The following is a 17678-nucleotide window of genomic DNA, read 5'->3' as shown; positions in this document are numbered from 1 at the left end:
AGCAGAAATGCGGGCGAGCGGCAAGCTCCAGCACGAACTCGACTTCCACACCTGCCAAGAATTCTATAAACAGGAGCCTCGGTGCGGTGTATGTACACCGCAAGTTCATGAGTAAAACAGGAACCACGGGAAAAGGACCGCTCGATTTGTCCATCTCACCTCTGCTGGTCAGCGCTCTAAATTCCTCCGACGCTTCTTTTCTGCAGAGGACTCAGGAAGTGCTGTACCGTATTTGAAACGAGATTCGCAGCAATCGCTCTGGAAATGCATGCGGCGGAAGAAACCAATTCTTCGAAAGGTTCTCCTTTCCCTTCATATTTTCGGCATTTTCCTGCCGCCAGCCGCCTACCATGGCGTGTCTCCTCGCTGGTGTCTCTCCATCGATATCCTGGCTCGACCAAAGACGGGCAGAGACTGTGCTTCATATTTCGACGGGCATGCAAGGCGGGAGAACAAAACGGCACGGCAAAAAAACGAGAAAACAACGGGGCTTGCGAAGGATCGGATCGAAGAGCAAATTTCTCGACCTGCCTCGAGTCGACAGCATTACGCTGTAGTTGCATGCAGGTGCATGCAAGTCGGCGCATCGGGGAAATTCACTGACTTTTGCTCATGTGTGTCCCGTAAAACTGAGGATTTCGCTCTTCTGTTCTTGAAATGTGTTTTTTAAAAACTAAACTGAAAACGAAGAGGCGTCGCCCCACTGCTGGAGTGCCTTGACGAAGTTTTGCAAGGGAGTTCAAACCCTACAGCTTTGGTGTTCTGTAGGACTTTGAAAGTACCCTAAACAACGCGGTCGAATCTCTCCTGGACTTCTTCTCGTTTCCAGTGGATCTGCTGTCAGAACAATGGCTGCACCGATCTACTGCGTTAGATCCTTCTATCCACCACTCGAAAAACTTCATGACAGGGGTAGACTTTTAAGTCGAACCGCATGAGGTTTTTGTATCTCCTCTGGTAGATGTAATAAAGAGACAGAGGCTTCAGTTTCACACAGCGCAAATACATGCAGATGCGCCTCTTTCACTCGAGCCGTCAAAAGGCCCAGATGACTGGAAAATCGGAATAACAGTGGAAACATGAACTGTACACGACGACCTTGAGGAACAGGAGAGAACCACTTTCACCCGGGCACAGAAGCTTCCCCTTTGCTTGCGCGTTCTCACTGGAAATGGTCAGCGATTTTCAGACAGACGTGCATGCAATCGGAAACATGTTACACCGCCGCCGACGTGTGGAACCATCGGGTAGTGGGAGAAGATACAACTTTCGGTGGCTAATTATTTCCAGCGACTCTAGCAACGAAAATAGTCTATCTTCTGTCGTCCATAGAGAGGATATACCAGTTCTTTCAGCAGGGGGGGGGGGGGGGGAACGACCACGATAGCCACTAGGTCGTGAGGATGATACGCTCAGCGCATGCACAACTGCTGCATTTGTGAAAAACAGACGAAAGGTCTAGAGGATCCAGAGACTCGCCTGAAGGGAGTACGCATTTTCCTGTTGACTGCATTGCTACGCCTCTCTTGTGTGCGCAAGCGAGGAATCGGGACATCTGCATGTGCCTGAGGGAAAGAATGTAGCCTCATACTGGCTGAGCAGTCACTGATGAGCAGTGTCGTTCATTTCGATGTTCTCGTTCTGAAGAATTGGAAGCCTCGTTAACAGCCGCTTCGTTCACAAGTTTATTCCTGGAGTTCATTCGTCGGGGAGCTTTTCCCCAAGTGAATGTGCGGCGTGGGTGAGATTCGTGTATCATTCGAGTTACTTACGCAGCACGACTTCTGTATCGATGTTGCTCTTTCGGTTCGGCAAGGAGGGCACTGTCAAACGTCCTCTGTGTCTGCAAAAGGTGACCGCTTACAAGGTTGCTCCTGCCATCCATTAAAAAGGGAAAACGGTATCTTTGTGTTGAAGCAGTGCATGCGACAAACACCCTATGTCCATCCCTGAATGATGTCAGTGTCAGCATTAATAGCAGATATACATACACCTGGCACCAAAATGTATGGACCTGCAAATCTTATGCCTCGAATCTTAAGATCAGCAGAGAGAGCAACTGGCGGCCAGTGCTTGAAGTGCGGAGGATGGACAGATCTAGAGCGCGGCATACTATGACTCAAGAGGATTTCAGACATGAGTTAAAGACACCGAGCTCTTTATGATTGGGGTGCACTACACCCCACCCCCCTTCCCCCCCACCCCACTGGACCATTTGAGACAGCTACGAGAAATAACGGTACTCCGTGGAATACGTAAAGAACATAACCCACTGAGTTTATACCGAGACTTGAACACTTTTAGCCGTTCCAATTTCTAGAGTCACCCATCTACTACACCTGGACGTACCCGATGTGCAACAACGGTGGTATCGTCAAAGACGCCAGTTCCAGAGGAGCATGTGAATGGACTACCGCAAAGCAGTGCACATTGTATCTCGGGAAATCAAGCCCCAGTGTATGGAAGGAAAGAGCTTTCGTTGAGATTTGTATAAACGCCGAAACGACCAAGGGTACAGGTGCTCGCTTGCATCTAGCGGGTGAACACGGAGCCGAACTCTTTGCGGTCTTCGATGGTCGGAGAAACGTGGAGAGTTCCGCCATCGAGTGTGTAGTCTCGTTTGCCGGTACGATAATGATATTGATGCAACACTAACGGACGTATCACACGTATAACCAGTGAGTGGAAATTGCAACGCACCCTAGATTTGTGTACGCGAAAAAAAAAGGCACCTTCACACGCATATTTGGCCAGAGAGGACCACAACTGCAGCCACATTCAGTATCCATCGACTTTAAATTGGCAAGTTGCTTAACGTTTTTGCCGTGTCCTCACCAGAGGTTTCCGTCTGTCATCCAAAACACTCCAACTCGGTACATGCAAGCTCGTGGCGTGCGAATGAATCCGGGCCTAGCACACCGTCCAGATACTTCCGCTGTTTGGGGATTTCCTCGACAGTTTCCCGTCCCAACCACTTACTGAATGTCCCTGTAATACCTAAGCACTCATGAAATCCCGTAACCTGCATGTTTGGCGGTTGTTTCCAGCGAACAGCGGAAGTTTTTGTCGCACGTTTGTAGCAAAGTCAACTGCACACTTCCTGCAAATTGCTGCCCGCTTTTCTCGCAGCGTTTTTTTGTGGCATGCGCCGGCGCATGGTCTGGTGTTTTTGCTCGTTCAGTAGCCCTGCCAACAACGAACTTCGCTTGACTTTTTCCAGTTGTTTCAAAGGGCACCGGACTTCGCTTCCTTCAGCATGCTGCTGAATGTGTCTTTGTGGCTGCGTTCTGTCTCGCCCCGGTCCCTTTCTCACTAGTTCTTCCTGTGTGTTTCGTCGTCCGTCGGATATGGAACCCGCGACAACAGAAGAGGAATCGAAATCTGGCCAGACGCATTTTCTCATCAGAGCGCCGCATTTACCTGGCTTCGGGCGAAATGTAACCTGTGAACGGGATTGAGCGGGTTGCTTTGAGTGTATGTACACCCGAGACGTAAAGGCGCAGCTCGCGACAGTCGTTGAATCCAGTGACTGCCGCCCACAACGTCCAGATCATTCTTTTTACCGGACGTTTATCACCGCGAACTTCTTTGGTTTCACTTTTGCTTTGCAACTGACCATGATTTATGACGATCTTCCAGACGGCGTTGAGCCACAGCGTCCGGAAGGCTCATTGGAGGAAGAGCCAGCAGCCAGCGTCTCCGTGCCGCGCCCGCCCCTCACGGCTGAGGAACGTCGAAGAATTCAGGCGAAATACCACGAGAAAATCAAGGAGCGAAAGATTCGAATCTACCAAAATGCCCTCGAGGAAGTGATTCGCAGAGAAAAAGCCAGTTCCATGCGCCACGTTGTCTTCAAAATCCCCATCCACACGCGGGTGAGTGAGCGACAGAACCGAGTGTCAAGGTCCCTTCAGTCGTCGGGCATTTGGGATTCTTCTATATTTTGTGCCCACTTGAATCCTCAGCTCAACTTTAGGACTTCTTTATTTGCAGCTTTCATTGATACAGTCAGGACGGTACGGTTACAGCCGTTGGACCGCAGCGACGCCTTCTGGGTTAAACTCTGTCTCTGACCTCTTCGCCGCGCCGGTCTAAAATGCATTTGCAGCTAACGTTTTGCTAGACGATGAATTTTCACGTTGAGATTTCTCCGAGTGCCAGAAACAAAACCGGATTTCCTCTTGGAGGAAAACCGGCAACTGAGCCGCTGTGAGCCCGCAGGGTCCAGAGCTCCGGGGCACTGTGTTGCCATTTTCTTCGCGTGTGTTCCTACGTAACATTGTCTCTTGTCATGTCTGTCGCCTTATCAGTTCGGCCAGAACGTCTGTCTCGTTGGCAGTGACGCCACTGTAGGGGGCTGGATCGCCGAGAAGGCTGTCAACATGATCTGGACCGATAACAGTGTCTGGTGTTGCGAACTCAAGTTCCCAAGAGGTGAGTTGTGATCGGCGCGCTTCTCGTACTTTTCGCGTTTAAACAACACATAGATGATATGACGCAATTAGACAAAGGAGAGAACGACACAGTGGAGGTCTCAGTTCGAGTCCTGCAGTTGTAGCGCGTCTACATCTGCGCCGTTCGTGCCTCTCTCAGTTCTGGTGCCAACGGTTCTTTCGCCAGCTGCAAGTGGAGAACTTCAAAGCCCTGCGAGAGGACAGGCAACTCCTGCCTTGATTCGGCTCCGTATGGAGTGCGTTATTGCCGCACACAGTCTGCCCTTACATGTCACTCGTCTTACCAGCGAGAGGAAACGGCTGCCCCCCCAAAAAAGGTCGACAGCTGTATGCAGTGCTGTTCCCGCAGTGGGACAATGCATCTGCTTGTAATCTCTGAGGGAGACCGGAGTAAATGGCAGAAGTCGGTAAAGCAGTCAGGATACCTCATTTGTGCCAAGAAGGATGTCAGATTCCTCGGAGTGTCTTTGTCAAAGAAGCGCACAGTGTTCTGTGTGTTCTAGCTTCTCTACATCAGCGATCACCTTGTACATGCTCGGCTAACACAAGGGAACATGGGTCCGGTAAACAAAGGCCATCACGACCTATACCAGTTCGTGCAGCTTGTCGTATACCGAGATCGCTTCGATTATGAACCCATCAAATCTTGCATCGTCTTGTGGACTGAAACATGTTTTGCTGGTCCATGCATTTGAATCAGAGACAACACGCATGGAGTACAAGTACCTCATCAAAGAGGGCAACTACGTTATCTGGGAGCCAGGCCAGAACCACGTTGTGGATCTTCGGCGACTGCAGGAACTGGGGCAACCGAATCTGTCGAGAGGCGTCGAGAGTGCTCGCGTCATTCAAGACTCGTGGGGTCGAGGGGATGCGCAAGACCTGTAGCGAAGCTGCATGCAGGGCTGCTAAAGATGAGTTTGCGGTCTTTCTCGTTGGCATCCATGACGGCGAGATCCAAGTCCAATCGTTGAATGTTTTTAAAGAGACTCAGAACCCCTGCCGCGTCAGGTCGACTGCAGTGCTGTCCTGAGTGGTGGACGAGGTGAAGGAGTCTGAACACCCAGAGGCGCGCGACGGAAGAAAGAGGAGAGCAAGAAAGGACGACACCAGGATACGGTCGAGCTGTGATCCTTGTGCTGTTTGTCTCACATGTATACGGACGATATAGCGCCTGTTTTGGGCGAGGCTGTACTGGTGGTTCGGAAGTCGTGAGGGCTTTTCTGAGGGCCGCATTTCTCCATCGAAGTCTGGAGGAGAGATGAGATTCACGAAAAACTGTGCTTCTGAGAGAAGCGGTTTGGGGTGTCGGAGCGACATGGGCCACTGGCGGTTTTCGTCTTTTTTTTCCACCGAGGAACGCGTCCTCTAACGCATGCGACGGCGCTTGCACTAGGATGGCGTTTTCAGAAGTTTAGGATTTCTTCGGAAGAAGTCCGAAAGCTCTAGAGGTTTCTCAGTCTCTAGAAAGGCGTCGATGCGTCCAAGCCGTGATAACGAGCGTCACCTTTGGTGTGCCTCGTGGAGCGGCAGAGAAAAGCCTTCGCCTGTCACCGTAGAGGATTCTGCTTCACGAGTCACTGTTATTTCTTTCCTCCCTAGATTAGGTGTGAAATATTTGTCGAATTCGATGCTGGCTGGTTGTCCCCGACTTGTATTGAGACAGAGCTCGTATGACGCTAAATCCTAGTACGTGCATAGGTAAGAAGAGTAACCGAGCGCTCGTCAAGAACACAACAAATCAGTGGCTTCGGTACGGTGAAGAACCTATCTTCACGTGGAACTCAGTTAGGGTATCGCCGGCTGTGCCTTTGTTGACAAAGTTAAATCTCAAATGGACAGAGTCAAGAAGTTTTGGAATCCTTTTTCTAGTCAACATGCTCCCTCACTATTGCCTGTAGAGTGTGGGAAAAAGGAAAGTAAATTAAACAAACCTCTAGGGTGTTCCCCTCAATTTTTAGATGCTATTCGGTCGCCCCGGGGGACGTGGTCGGCACTTTGTATAGACAGACATTGGTGTGTGCCTTTTTCTCTCCCCATTTCTGTTGCATGTTTACTCTTTCGCGCGTCACTGTTTCGTCTCGGCTGGCGCACGGCAATCACAGACTTTCTATTTTCCCTTCACGCACTTGTCTGTTTATCTTTGAACTCGACAATCAGTAAACAGACGCTCTCTTCCTGCTCTCTCACACGGCGTCTCGCAAGTTTCAGTGAACTAGCTCATCTCACGGGGTCGATCCGGGAACCCTCTGCCTGCTGGCACCGCGTGCTCGTGTCTGCCTAGCGAGCGGTTTGACGACGTCCGGGAAAAATCTCCCTCAAATATTTTTTCTTTGGACGAAGGCTCTCCTCTGTGTTCAGAGAGGGCAGGAGGAGGGCCCTCAACGAAGGTGCCGAGCATAGTCGCACTGTTTGAGGAGTCGTTTCCCTCGCTGTCAAGACGCGAGGACGCGGGAGTTCATACAGAGTCTGCGTACAACATAACCGAGGCCCATCCAGCCCTCATAGCCAGACTCGTCCCTCTGAGGTGGGAAGGTCCTTTTGCGACAAGCTCTGTGGAGTCCAACAGTGCGATACAACTGTAGCTGTACCATGCCGGTGTCATCCGGTGGTGACAGCACCTGAACACGGTGCTGTCGAATAGAAAAATCAAGAAGACATTCGGAGTCCGAGAGAAGCGTCTGCAAGTTGCTGTGTCTGTCAGTACCGGACAGCAGCCGGCGTGGTGAGGACTCAAGCGGCATAACGCATTCAGCGGGCACCGCGACGCACACGCTGTTTTGAACTTCAGCTTCGAATTCTCGGGCAGAACCTCACACGAAAGTGCATCTCGACAACCGATAAACAGACATTCCGTCGGTGTGGAACAGCATGACACATGTGCTGTCCTCATGGTCACTGAGTCATTTTTATTTGGGCCAAACAGGGTGGGGGTTTTCAAATGCAAGGAGATTCGCACCGTCACCTACTCTAGAGGCAAACGGTGCTCGCTAGGGACTCCTGGACGGGCTAGAACGAACAGGAAAACATGCCGGCGCCGGCGCTTCAAAACTGCGGCACGAAAAGGAAGTTCATCCACGACACCTTGTCTTTTTCACATCCGTTTTCACAGGAAATCAGTTAGGCGTCATCCAAGTCCCAGGTCCCGATCCAGCTTTCTCTTGTGGTAACAACCAAAACAAATGTAGAGGCCCCGACACAACGTCGGAACAGACCAACGAGCGCGATTCAAAGATCCTCCATCGAACCATTTTTTACCAGTTTAGGGTTTAGCATTTTTAACCTCCAATAAGAGACCCTGCTTTCCCCTGTCCCATTTTTCCTCACCCGTTTCTTCACCACACGCGTTTGCTTCCAGTATCTCTTTTTTCTCCTCTCATATCCACTCCCGTTTCCTTCTCCCCTCACTTGTTCGCCTTCGATTCTCTCCCTCCCTCTTTCTCTTTCTTTATCTGGGTTTCTCCACCGGTGCCTCCCTTTCTCTGCCGTCACCTTCTTCTGTCTGTCTCCCTTGGCCTGTGTCTCCCTTGGCCTCAGCCTTCTCTTCGTCTGCCCCTGTCTCCCTGTCGCCGGCCGCCACCGGCACTGCGTTCCCCTTGATACCCTCGGCCCAGAGAGGCCACAGAAGCAGAGAGGCCACTGCGGAAGGTGAGGCGGGCTGAGGCGCCAGAGCCCTCGGGGCCTTCGCCCGACCTTCCCGCGGCCCCGACCCCGTGAGGCCAGGGCCCCGCGACCGCGGTCGCGCCTCCTGAGGCTCCTGGCCCCTCGGGGTCCGGGCCTCCCACGCCTCCACCGGCACCCAAGGCGCTCAGGGCGCCGCCGGTCTCCCGCTCTTGGCTGGCGGCCACCCGGCTTCGCCCAGAAGCAAACGAGGGACCAGTCCCCGCAGCCTCTCTTTCGTGTTCTTCTGCAAGGCCTGTGTCTCTAGGACGGAGACTATGCCGCCGTGCGAAGGCGACTCCTCCCGAGCCCCCCAAATCGCCAGCGTTACACGCGAAACCAGGGTGGCTGCAGGAAGGCAGCGGGACTGGCGGGTCTTCTCTCTCGCTTCCCTCCCCAGATCCATCCAGCGACATGGCCCCTGTAGCCAAGTTCAGCAGCGCTGGACACGACAGCGGCTTCTGAGGAAGAGTCGAGAGGAGACAGCAGAGGGGCAGACAACAGAAATGCAACAAAGCAAAAGGGTGAGTCCAGGAAGAGAGCGTCGAGAAAACTCAGGGCCAGCATCAGAGAGCGGCGTCGTTCTAGATGGAGGCAGCCTCTTCACGCTCTAAAGTTGAAACGCGCAGAACACTGACGCAGTGTCGCACGCAAGTAAATGCGCAGATCTACGGATTGCTGGATCTTTGTCTGAAAAAGAGGTAACGCTGTCGAAGTGTTTCGACCTGGTCACGAGAAAAGGTTTCGGTTTAAGGGGTTTTTTACCAACAGAAAATCCATGTCCAGTTCTTCCGCGTCCGCAAACACGACCTTCAATAAACAACTATTGAGATTTACATGTCACCTTGCCCAGAACATTCTGATGCGACGTACTCACTCGACCGGCGTCAACGAAGGCTTTTCTCGCAATACCGACTTCAATCTCTAACTCTGAATTTCAACCTAGTTACCTCCGTTTGCGTGACTTCGTTTTCTTATACATACATATATATATATATATATATATATATATATTTGTATAAGTCGATACACACAAAGAAGAAGATATGCACCTCTGTGTATGAAGGTTAGAGATGTCTCGCCTGCCGCGTGGGACGGGGGATTTTTTCCTGCAAAAAACAGACTGAGTCGCACCTTTTTCCGGACTTGCTCCTGACTCCACAATGCGTTCTTGGCAATGTGCTCGAGAGCAGATTCTGCATCCACAGAGAAAAAGCGAAGGACCTGGACAGACAGCTGCCTCTCTATTTCTCGCAAACCCCCGAGTTTGATGACTCCGCTCTTTGAAAAATGGCCGCCACATTCCATGTTCTTAGATGTTCAGTGGGATACACTCACCGGCACAATTTAAAATGGGTTTCTATAGCACAAGGAAACGCGAGTGAGATTTCATGTATGAAACACAGACCATCAACAATTTTTGCATTACTGTGCATCAGCCGGAAGAAGAGATTTCCTTTCAGTGCATGCAATTGCTTTCCTCTGCGCGGCCAGATCCCAACCTCGAACGTCTCCACACCAGACAGCCTCGCCAGCCCAGGTGACCGTAGATGGAAGCATGACCATACACACTGACAGTTGCCTGAATCCATCCATGTATCTACGTATACATCACTCTGGATGTAGAGATAATTGTGACCGCCCAGAGACATCAGCCGCTGCCTCGTTACACGGCAGATGTACACTGGAATCTCTACAGATGCACACCTATATTCAAATGAGTAAAAGGAGACACAGGGGAGGGAAACGAGCCTCAGAACTTGTCGACCGGTTGAGATACGCAAGAGACAATTCAGCGAATAGAAGACAAAAACACGATGAGGAAGCTTTACAGTGTTTTACAGCGCCTTCGTTCGGTGCGTTTTGAAGAGACATAAACGCGTGATCAGCAACGGAAACTGACTGCGACGCAGTGTGGTGTCTGACAGGAAGCCAGGTAAGCGCGACATAGAGGAGGCCTGTAGAAGTACCGTAGAAGTGAATTGAAGTTTCCGAGAATGCCAGCTGAAAACTTGTGGTGAGTCTTACATGAAATTCGTGTGTCTCTCGAATTAACAGAGAAAGGATACTTTGTCTACTATGACAACCACGTGCTCCGTCGAGAGCGATGTTGACCGGAAAACGTATTTTGAGGTACAAGGCATTTTGAGGTACAACGCATTTTGAGGTACAACGTATTTTCAGGTACAACGTATTTTGAGGTACAACGTATTTTGAGGTACAGCGGAGACGCTCCAGATTGACTGCACGGCTCAGTTGAGAACCCAGTACATTGCAGTCCTAGTGTTAAGCAGAGAGAAGCGAGAAACAAAGGATCAGTTGCAGAAGGCACATCCGAGAAGCCCGGCCATAGTCCGCAGCCAGTCAAAAGAGAAACGAACCTTGTTCGAGGTTGAAGAAATCGAGAATTGCTTCATCCGTCCGCCGAGCTGTCTGCTGTCTCTGATCCATGCCTCCCAGGAGGCGTTGCGCTTCTTCACACTGCGAAAAAAGAACGAACGGATATGTTGTCGCCGCAAGAACTATTGATAGTAACACAGAAAGTAGAAGTTGTGACCTGAAAAAGGTTTTATACCCGAAACAAAAAGATCTGTGAGTAACTCAAACGACTTGAATATCAAACACAAAAGTCCATTGTCACCAACCAAAGGGACGGCCATCTGAAACATGATGCGTTTTCTTGTCTTTCCTTTCCGCCCCCCTGAGAAGGAGAGACATTTTTCCGGAGAGCACTGCACTCCTGAGTCCCCGACTGGGGGGACTAAAAGAAAGCATTCCACATATCTCTCCGCCTCAATTGTGTGCGCATGCGTTCTGAGTTTTCCTGGTCGGCAACCCAAGAGAGACGCCGAACGCCTTACTGAAGCAAGAGAAAAAGAAAGAACCGAGAACGAGCCTAAAACGACAAGTGTGCGACAATGAAATTGCTTGTCTCCTCGGATGTCTGTTCCCTTCTTATTCGTCACCTTTCACTCTGAGTGTCTCACAGGCTCTCTCGCCTTTTTCCTCTCTCTTTCTTCTTCTCCATGTTGCGTCTTCTCTCTGTTTGTTGTTCGTTTTGATGCTGCCTGTTCCTCAAGTTTCCCTTATGTTCATCTCTTCGCTGACCCAATTCCGATTTTTCTCTTTGCGTCTTCTCTCTTCTTCGCTCTGCAGGGGTCTCGCCTACCTTCAGGTCGCTGAACGCGAGAAGCGCCATGGCTTCTTCGAGCTTCGGCAGCAGATCGGGCTGCAAGCAAAAATAGGCAAAATCCTCAAAGAAGTCTCAACGACAAGAAAGAGAAAGACACTCGAGAGAAACCAACACAGCAGAAGGCACTAAAAGAGAAACGAGACTCGCGGAAAACACAGCAGAAGAAAGCCACGGTGTTAATAGAGAAAAGAGAACACTAGAGATGAAACAGCAGCAGTTACCCTGTAAGACACGAGACGTTCAACAAGTAGCAGACGCGCATCCAAGGTTGAAACAGACAAAGCACTATCGTCTTGCCCATGAAGCCGCCAGGGAGAGAGGTCCCCTCAGGAACGAAAGGGAACAGCTGCAAGAGTCTCGCGGACTGCAGACTGGGCAGAAGGTCGAAAACCGACCGAAGCGAAGAGCGACAAAGGAAACAGCACACCGCATATGAACAACTCAAACGCATGACGCGAGCATTCTTTGCTGTTTTGGCAAGACTGCATGCCTTCCCCTTGTCTGCCTCTCGAATGGTGCGTCTCTTCATCCGCCTGGCTTCGACAAAGTGAAAAGCCAAAGAGACTCCACCTGTTACAAGACTGCCCTTCATTCTTCCAAAAACGAATGAGAGAGTCCCCCCACACTTCGGGCACTTAACACAGTCTTCGAATCTAGATCCGGCAAAAAAACGAACACAGTCGAGATTTGCACCTACCGTTCCACTCTGGGTGTACATACACCCCAGAAAAGGCAGTGGGCGGAACGCGGAGAAGTTTCTAATGTGGAAGGGGAGTCTTCCTTCCGCTATCTAATTGGAAGTGCAGATCCCGAACTGGAAAATAACCCCCCGAATGTCTAGCCGATTGAGACAGGCTCTTCAAGTGATGCCATTCCCCACCATTCACTGTAGCTGTGGCCGCGCTCAGGATGTGGAGGCAGTTGGTGTGTGTGCGTTTGTTTCTTCGTTCAGGTGGAAAGTCAACTTGCAATTTCTGGAGGCAGAGTCACGCTAAACATGCAAAACGAAACTCACATGTTGTCTGACGCAAGGCGCCAGTTCCAGCTGAGCAAAGTCGATTGCCGCGAATGTGTCGCCCTGAGGGAGAATCAAAGCGCCCACGAAGAAAAAAGCGAGAACGCGAGACAAAGTATCGTGTCTTTTGTCTGGCGGCACAGCGAGTCACGCGCAAAAACTCAAGGCAAACGAGGAGAGGCGATAGAGTTGTCCTTTGCACCGACTGGTGATGAAGTCACGGGGACGCTCATGAATGTCTGAGACGAATTCATGTACCGGCATTTGAAATGGTTGTGGTCCGAGTTTTTCCGGCAGAACATAGTCGAACAGAAGGACAATCGCGCAGACACTCGAGCGAAGGCAAGGAGGAAGAGAACACAGCGAATGCCCGTAGATTTCGACCGACAGAAATCCCGCAGGTAGACGCTTCTAGGAAGAAAAAGCGCCGGTGCGTTTTACAGTGGACTCCCCACAGAAACAGAGATATCAACCTCACTGTGCATGAGCTGGGCAATCAGTGTATGCACAACTCCACGCCCTTGCTGCGCAGTTTCTTCCCAGCCTCCTTGACGGCAACTGTCGCTATTCTTCGGTGAAAGACACCTTCTTGGCAGGCAACATGAGATACGGAAACGCACCCACAACTTGCGGGGGTATAGAGTTAGTCATTTACATCTATCTACATATATATACATGTACAAACATATGGATGAATACAGGAGATGTATTCGCTTGTATTCTGCTACGCACACTTCTTTTGGTTTTGTAAAGAGATATCCAGATACACAGACAACTATAACTGCACTTATGCATGTATAAGTCTACATGCATCCACACGCCGTTGCCTGTACGGACACTACATTCAGCTGTGCATGCACTTCCATATAGACGTATAACAAAAGGGAAGATGGGAGTCTCAATACGTATATTGTATCTGTATATGCACTTATGCATATCATACATAATATATATATATATATATATATATGAGCTATGCGAGTGCGTGGTTATCCGGAAGCTGGACACCTTACACGTTCGATGAGGGAGAGAAGTTGCTGCTGCTTGAGAAGAAAATTCACTTCTGGATTGGACGCGAGGATCTGAGAGCGAACCGAGATTTGCAACGAAAACGCATGCAAATGTCACAACTCGGTTTGGCCATGAAGTTGCCAAACATCTAGTTCCGTGTTTCCTCTTTATCATGCGTTTCCCGTGTCTTTCCATCATAAGCTTCTCTGTTCACTCTTCTTTCCTGCCTTTGGCCTTTTTTTCCTGACTCCTCTTCATGCTCTTCTGCCTTCTCTCCAGTTTCTTCTCTCCCCTCTCTCGGGTCTCTTCTCATTCAGCGTGGAAGCCCCGGGACCTCTCCGGATCAATCCTGAAACAGGTGTAGTATATATATATATATATATATATATTAAACCTATGTACACAAGTGTATATACATCCACATACAACTACATTCATATATATATATATATATATGTATTTGTATGTATGTATATATATATATATATATTTGTATGTATATATATAGATATATATATATATATATATGAATATATATATTTGTATAGGACACACGGACACGTGGACGCGTGGGGGTAAATTAGAGGCGAGGCGTCTTGCACATGTTTTCCGAGAAAGCCAACAAATTCTCTGCATCACCGACATCGATGAGCTTCTGACGTTTTTCCTTTTCGAGAGCTGACAGAACTTCACCCTTTCACGAATCGCAGAAACCCCCCACAGTTTCCAGTTCCTTCGCTTTTGCCGTCACCTGAGGGTCGACGAGGTCGATGAGCCTCAGCGCTTCCTCCATGCGACCTTCGAGAACAGCTTCGCGAATCTGAGATCTTCTCGTTATCGACGCCAGCGGCATGTCTGCTGTTGGCAGAAAAAAAAGATTTCTCTTGCGATTAATGCCCGGTTCGGAGATAACCACATCCCAGTCATTGCCAGACGCTTTGTTAACTCTGGAAGGATGTTTCTTGCACCCATGTTGACTGCTTCTACCTCGAAGATTCAGAGGATCAAGCTATTCGCCTCGAGATGCGTTACGGGCCATATTCACAGATGTCGGTTGACGGGTGTGATAGAGACTTTCAATAGAACAATTCAGTCTCGGGGCGGTCGTTTCCCCTCTCAAGGCCACTGCAAGTCTACTAAAAAACGCCGAGTTAGATAAATGCGAGCGTCAGCTCGACGCTACCTGTTAATGAGTGCCCGCGGAAACTTTAGGCTCGATGTCTCCACCAGCAGGGTGCTCGAAACATACATTTAGATGGAAGTGGAGAACGCAAAAACTGTGTGAAGCAAGGTAAGGAAAAGTAAAGCGAAATACCAAGAATGAACAAAAACACACAAAGCGCGCTTACAACGCAACCGATGAGAATTCTCTTCAGGTTATGGCCTACTCAAATGCTTGGAAGACTACTCTTCTTCTATCAGCTAATCAGAATTGCACTCGTACTCCCGGCCCCCCCTCCCCGCCACACCGACGCAACCTGCGTCTCAAGCTGACGAAGCGAAGCGAGAAACGGCGACTCAGAGGAAGAAGGATAAACGTCGACAAAGAAGAGAAGACGTCGACACAAAAAAATCGAAAGTATCAGAGAACGAAAGCCGAACAACCACGACACGGAGAACAGATAAGAAGGAATGTCTCGTCACAAACGCAAAGCAGCAGCAACTTGTGCTCTTTCTGTCGCTCTGCTGGCGGCGAGAGGATTTCTGACTGAGAGAGAACGAAAGTCTCAGAGAGGTGAGTTCTCGGTCAGGGTAAACGATCGTGCGTACGAGCCTGCGGAGGTGCAGAAGCCGCCTCAGCGCGTCCTAGCTTCTTCGACAAGGCGGAGAGGAAGAACAAAGAGCGCTTCAGATGCAACTCCAAGTGGCGTAGATAGGCGCGAGTTGGAACGTCAGGCACTGGATGCTGAAGCAGTGATGCATGCAGTTGTGCAGACTGAGGGTCTACTGCTAACATGGGGAAACCCACGGATGTATTTATGGAGATATTCGGTTTCCTTCCGAAACAAGAAAGAGAGTGATGAAAACAGACTTTCGCTGAAAGAGTTCCTTACGCTGCAGCCCGGTTTCCTGCGCGAACTCGGCAGCCGCCTCTCCAAATCCATTGACTGTGAAAAAATTTAAAATCAAACGATGCAAATCTCGCTCGTACACCTCGACCTCGGCCATCCTTTCGGTCCACTCGCGCCTAGAGGGAAGCCCGTGACGAAGAACAACACAACGTAAAAAACAGGATGTTGTTCATCTCACTCAGAAAGAAACGTTTCTGGTGTCCACATCCGCATGGGCACAAATGCACAGCTGTGAACCTCTCTTGCAGTACAAATCTCTCCACAAATACCTGTATGTACATGTATATATACATATATATGCACTTTTGAAGATATATATATATGAATGTGTATGCTTTTCTATATGACTGTATGAGTATATCTGTGGATTTGTATGTAAGTATACAGATGTATTTCTATGAATATATATATAACATATATATATATATATATATATATATGTCTAGGTGTATTTCTTTGTACATCCTACATCGCGCAGTAGATCGACAGGTACTGCATGGCAATACTCATCTCTCCACATCGTGAACTATATGCATGGAATTGTACTGTCTGGCATTCTGTGTCGTGTGCATCTGCGTTGCGGAGCGTACATTGTACAACCTCCTCCAGCGCGCATCCCTGGTTCATCGCTGTCGTCGTTGTCTCCACTAGACGGCCGAAAAGCAGCGAAGTTTTCCAGAAATCCAGCAAGAGGCGCAGACGGCGAAAAGACGCTACCCCCCATAGCAGCGGAGCCCGCAGGGGGGCCAGTTGGCCCTGCGCTCGCGGCACTCCCCGAAGGTCCAGACGCCCGAGCTGTAGATACGCTCGCCATTGCTCGATGGACGAACCGGGGGAAAAAAGGGACGAACGGAACCAAAGGAGACAAAGGAAATGAACCCGCGATGGAGGGGTGGAGGAAACGCGGAGGAAAGCGAGAAGTGGAAGGGCAGTGAAGACAGGAAACAGAAGGTTGGCATGAGAAAGAGACGAGACAGGCGCCAGCGAAGCACACGGGGATGAGGGAAGGAAAGCGAAGGCTAGATAAGAGGAAAAAGAAGAGAACGTTGGGGGAGACTGAATGTCACGGAAATCGAATGGGAGCGCAAACGCCAGGGCCGGGCCTTACTAACCAGCGACAGACACTGAGGACGAGGAAGTCGTTCCCAAATGGGGTAGACAGAAAACACGGACCCTGGAATTGTGACAGAAGGAAAGAGGGCAAAGCATTGGACTTCTACGAAGCTCACGAGATGCTTTGCAACTGCGGAGACCTTGAGCGTGTCAGGGTTGTAGGGTTTGAGCGTCTGCTGTTACACGGAAACATATGCAGACAAGGATCTGTCTCAGGCGCAAGCATAAACAGACCCCAGTTCACTCTTCCGAATCAGCAAAGACAAATCACGAAGAACGGTGGGGCCACTTGAGGGCAACGGAGTTTTCAAGGACGAGCAAGACGCAAACCGATCTCTGCAGGCGCCAGGACAACTCGGAAGAGACGGGAGGAAACGCGGGGGAAAGCAGGCAAACTGACGCTTCCTTTGGGGCATGTGTCCGGCTAGCTCGTTAATTGTGGAGAAAAGGGTAGCGCCAGGAAACGAGAGACAAAAACCCTCAATTCGAGGTGACCGAACGGAAAACCGAATCCGGGGATACGCGCAGAAACGCCTCGAGCTGTGTCTCTTACTCTGAGACAATACACTTCTAGGTCGAATCAGTTTCCTAGAAATCCCGAAATTGTTTCCGCTGGTTGCACAGCTTTCACCCTCGCGTCGTGAGTACAGCTGAGCTGAAAGCTGGGAATACCAAAAAGCTAAACAATGACAGCCGAATGTACAAGGGCCAGCGAGACGCCGAGAAAAGATGCTCGGGTACTGTCGTTTTGTGCACACCACCTTCAAGGCCTCAAGTCAAAAGCACCAGCCTAAGTGTTTTGCCTCTCTGTCTTGCTCCTTTCTTATCTGGAAAACAACCAACACTGAGAAAGTGCTCAACAATGGCGTCAGGGTGTGTCTCAGACGATCCACTCGTGAAACGTCGGCGTGCGTTAACAAAAGAAATGCACGTTACGTTTGAGTCCTGCAGACGCAGCAACTGGGGAGCAAACGCTCTTGATTAGTTTGATTTCGACGCGAAAAGGGAAGAAAGATATGAAATGAAATGGTAAGCCATATCGAAGGTAAGGCCCCGAATAATGCTCTGTGTACGGGTACAGAACATACACGGTACATACGATGTGTCTCATGTACGGATGAACTGGAAAACATCATGTGTGGCCTCATAAATTCGATCCA

The 17678-nt window shown here is 49.9% G+C and overlaps 2 protein-coding genes across 2 annotated transcripts; one reads left to right on the top strand and one right to left on the bottom strand.

Annotated features, from left to right (window-relative positions):
• Positions 1-3208: 3208 nt before the first annotated feature.
• TGME49_314910 (starch binding domain-containing protein) lies at positions 3209-6302 on the top strand. The gene is made up of 3 exons (XM_002364640.2): positions 3209-3875; positions 4311-4434; positions 5155-6302. The coding sequence occupies exons 1-3, from the start codon at positions 3477-3479 to the stop codon at positions 5340-5342; spliced, it is 711 nt and encodes a 236-aa protein (XP_002364681.1). The 5' UTR covers positions 3209-3476; the 3' UTR covers positions 5343-6302.
• A 544-nt stretch (positions 6303-6846) lies between these two features.
• TGME49_314900 (LisH protein) lies at positions 6847-17662 on the bottom strand. The gene is made up of 9 exons (XM_002364639.2): positions 15996-17662; positions 15388-15521; positions 14085-14191; positions 13336-13404; positions 12323-12385; positions 11284-11343; positions 10496-10595; positions 9249-9310; positions 6847-8575 (listed from the first exon to the last, which is right to left on the bottom strand). Exons 1-9 carry the CDS (start codon positions 16217-16219, stop codon positions 7988-7990), a joined length of 1407 nt encoding a protein of 468 aa, XP_002364680.1. The 5' UTR covers positions 16220-17662; the 3' UTR covers positions 6847-7987.
• Between the last annotated feature and the right edge of the window lie 16 nt (positions 17663-17678).

The sequence above is a fragment of the Toxoplasma gondii genome, chromosome XI, assembly GCF_000006565.2.
Source record: "Toxoplasma gondii ME49 chromosome XI, whole genome shotgun sequence".
Lineage (NCBI taxonomy): Eukaryota > Apicomplexa > Conoidasida > Eucoccidiorida > Sarcocystidae > Toxoplasma > Toxoplasma gondii.
The sequence above is the reverse complement of the archived record's forward strand: the minus strand, read 5'-3'. Positions and strand labels throughout refer to the sequence as shown.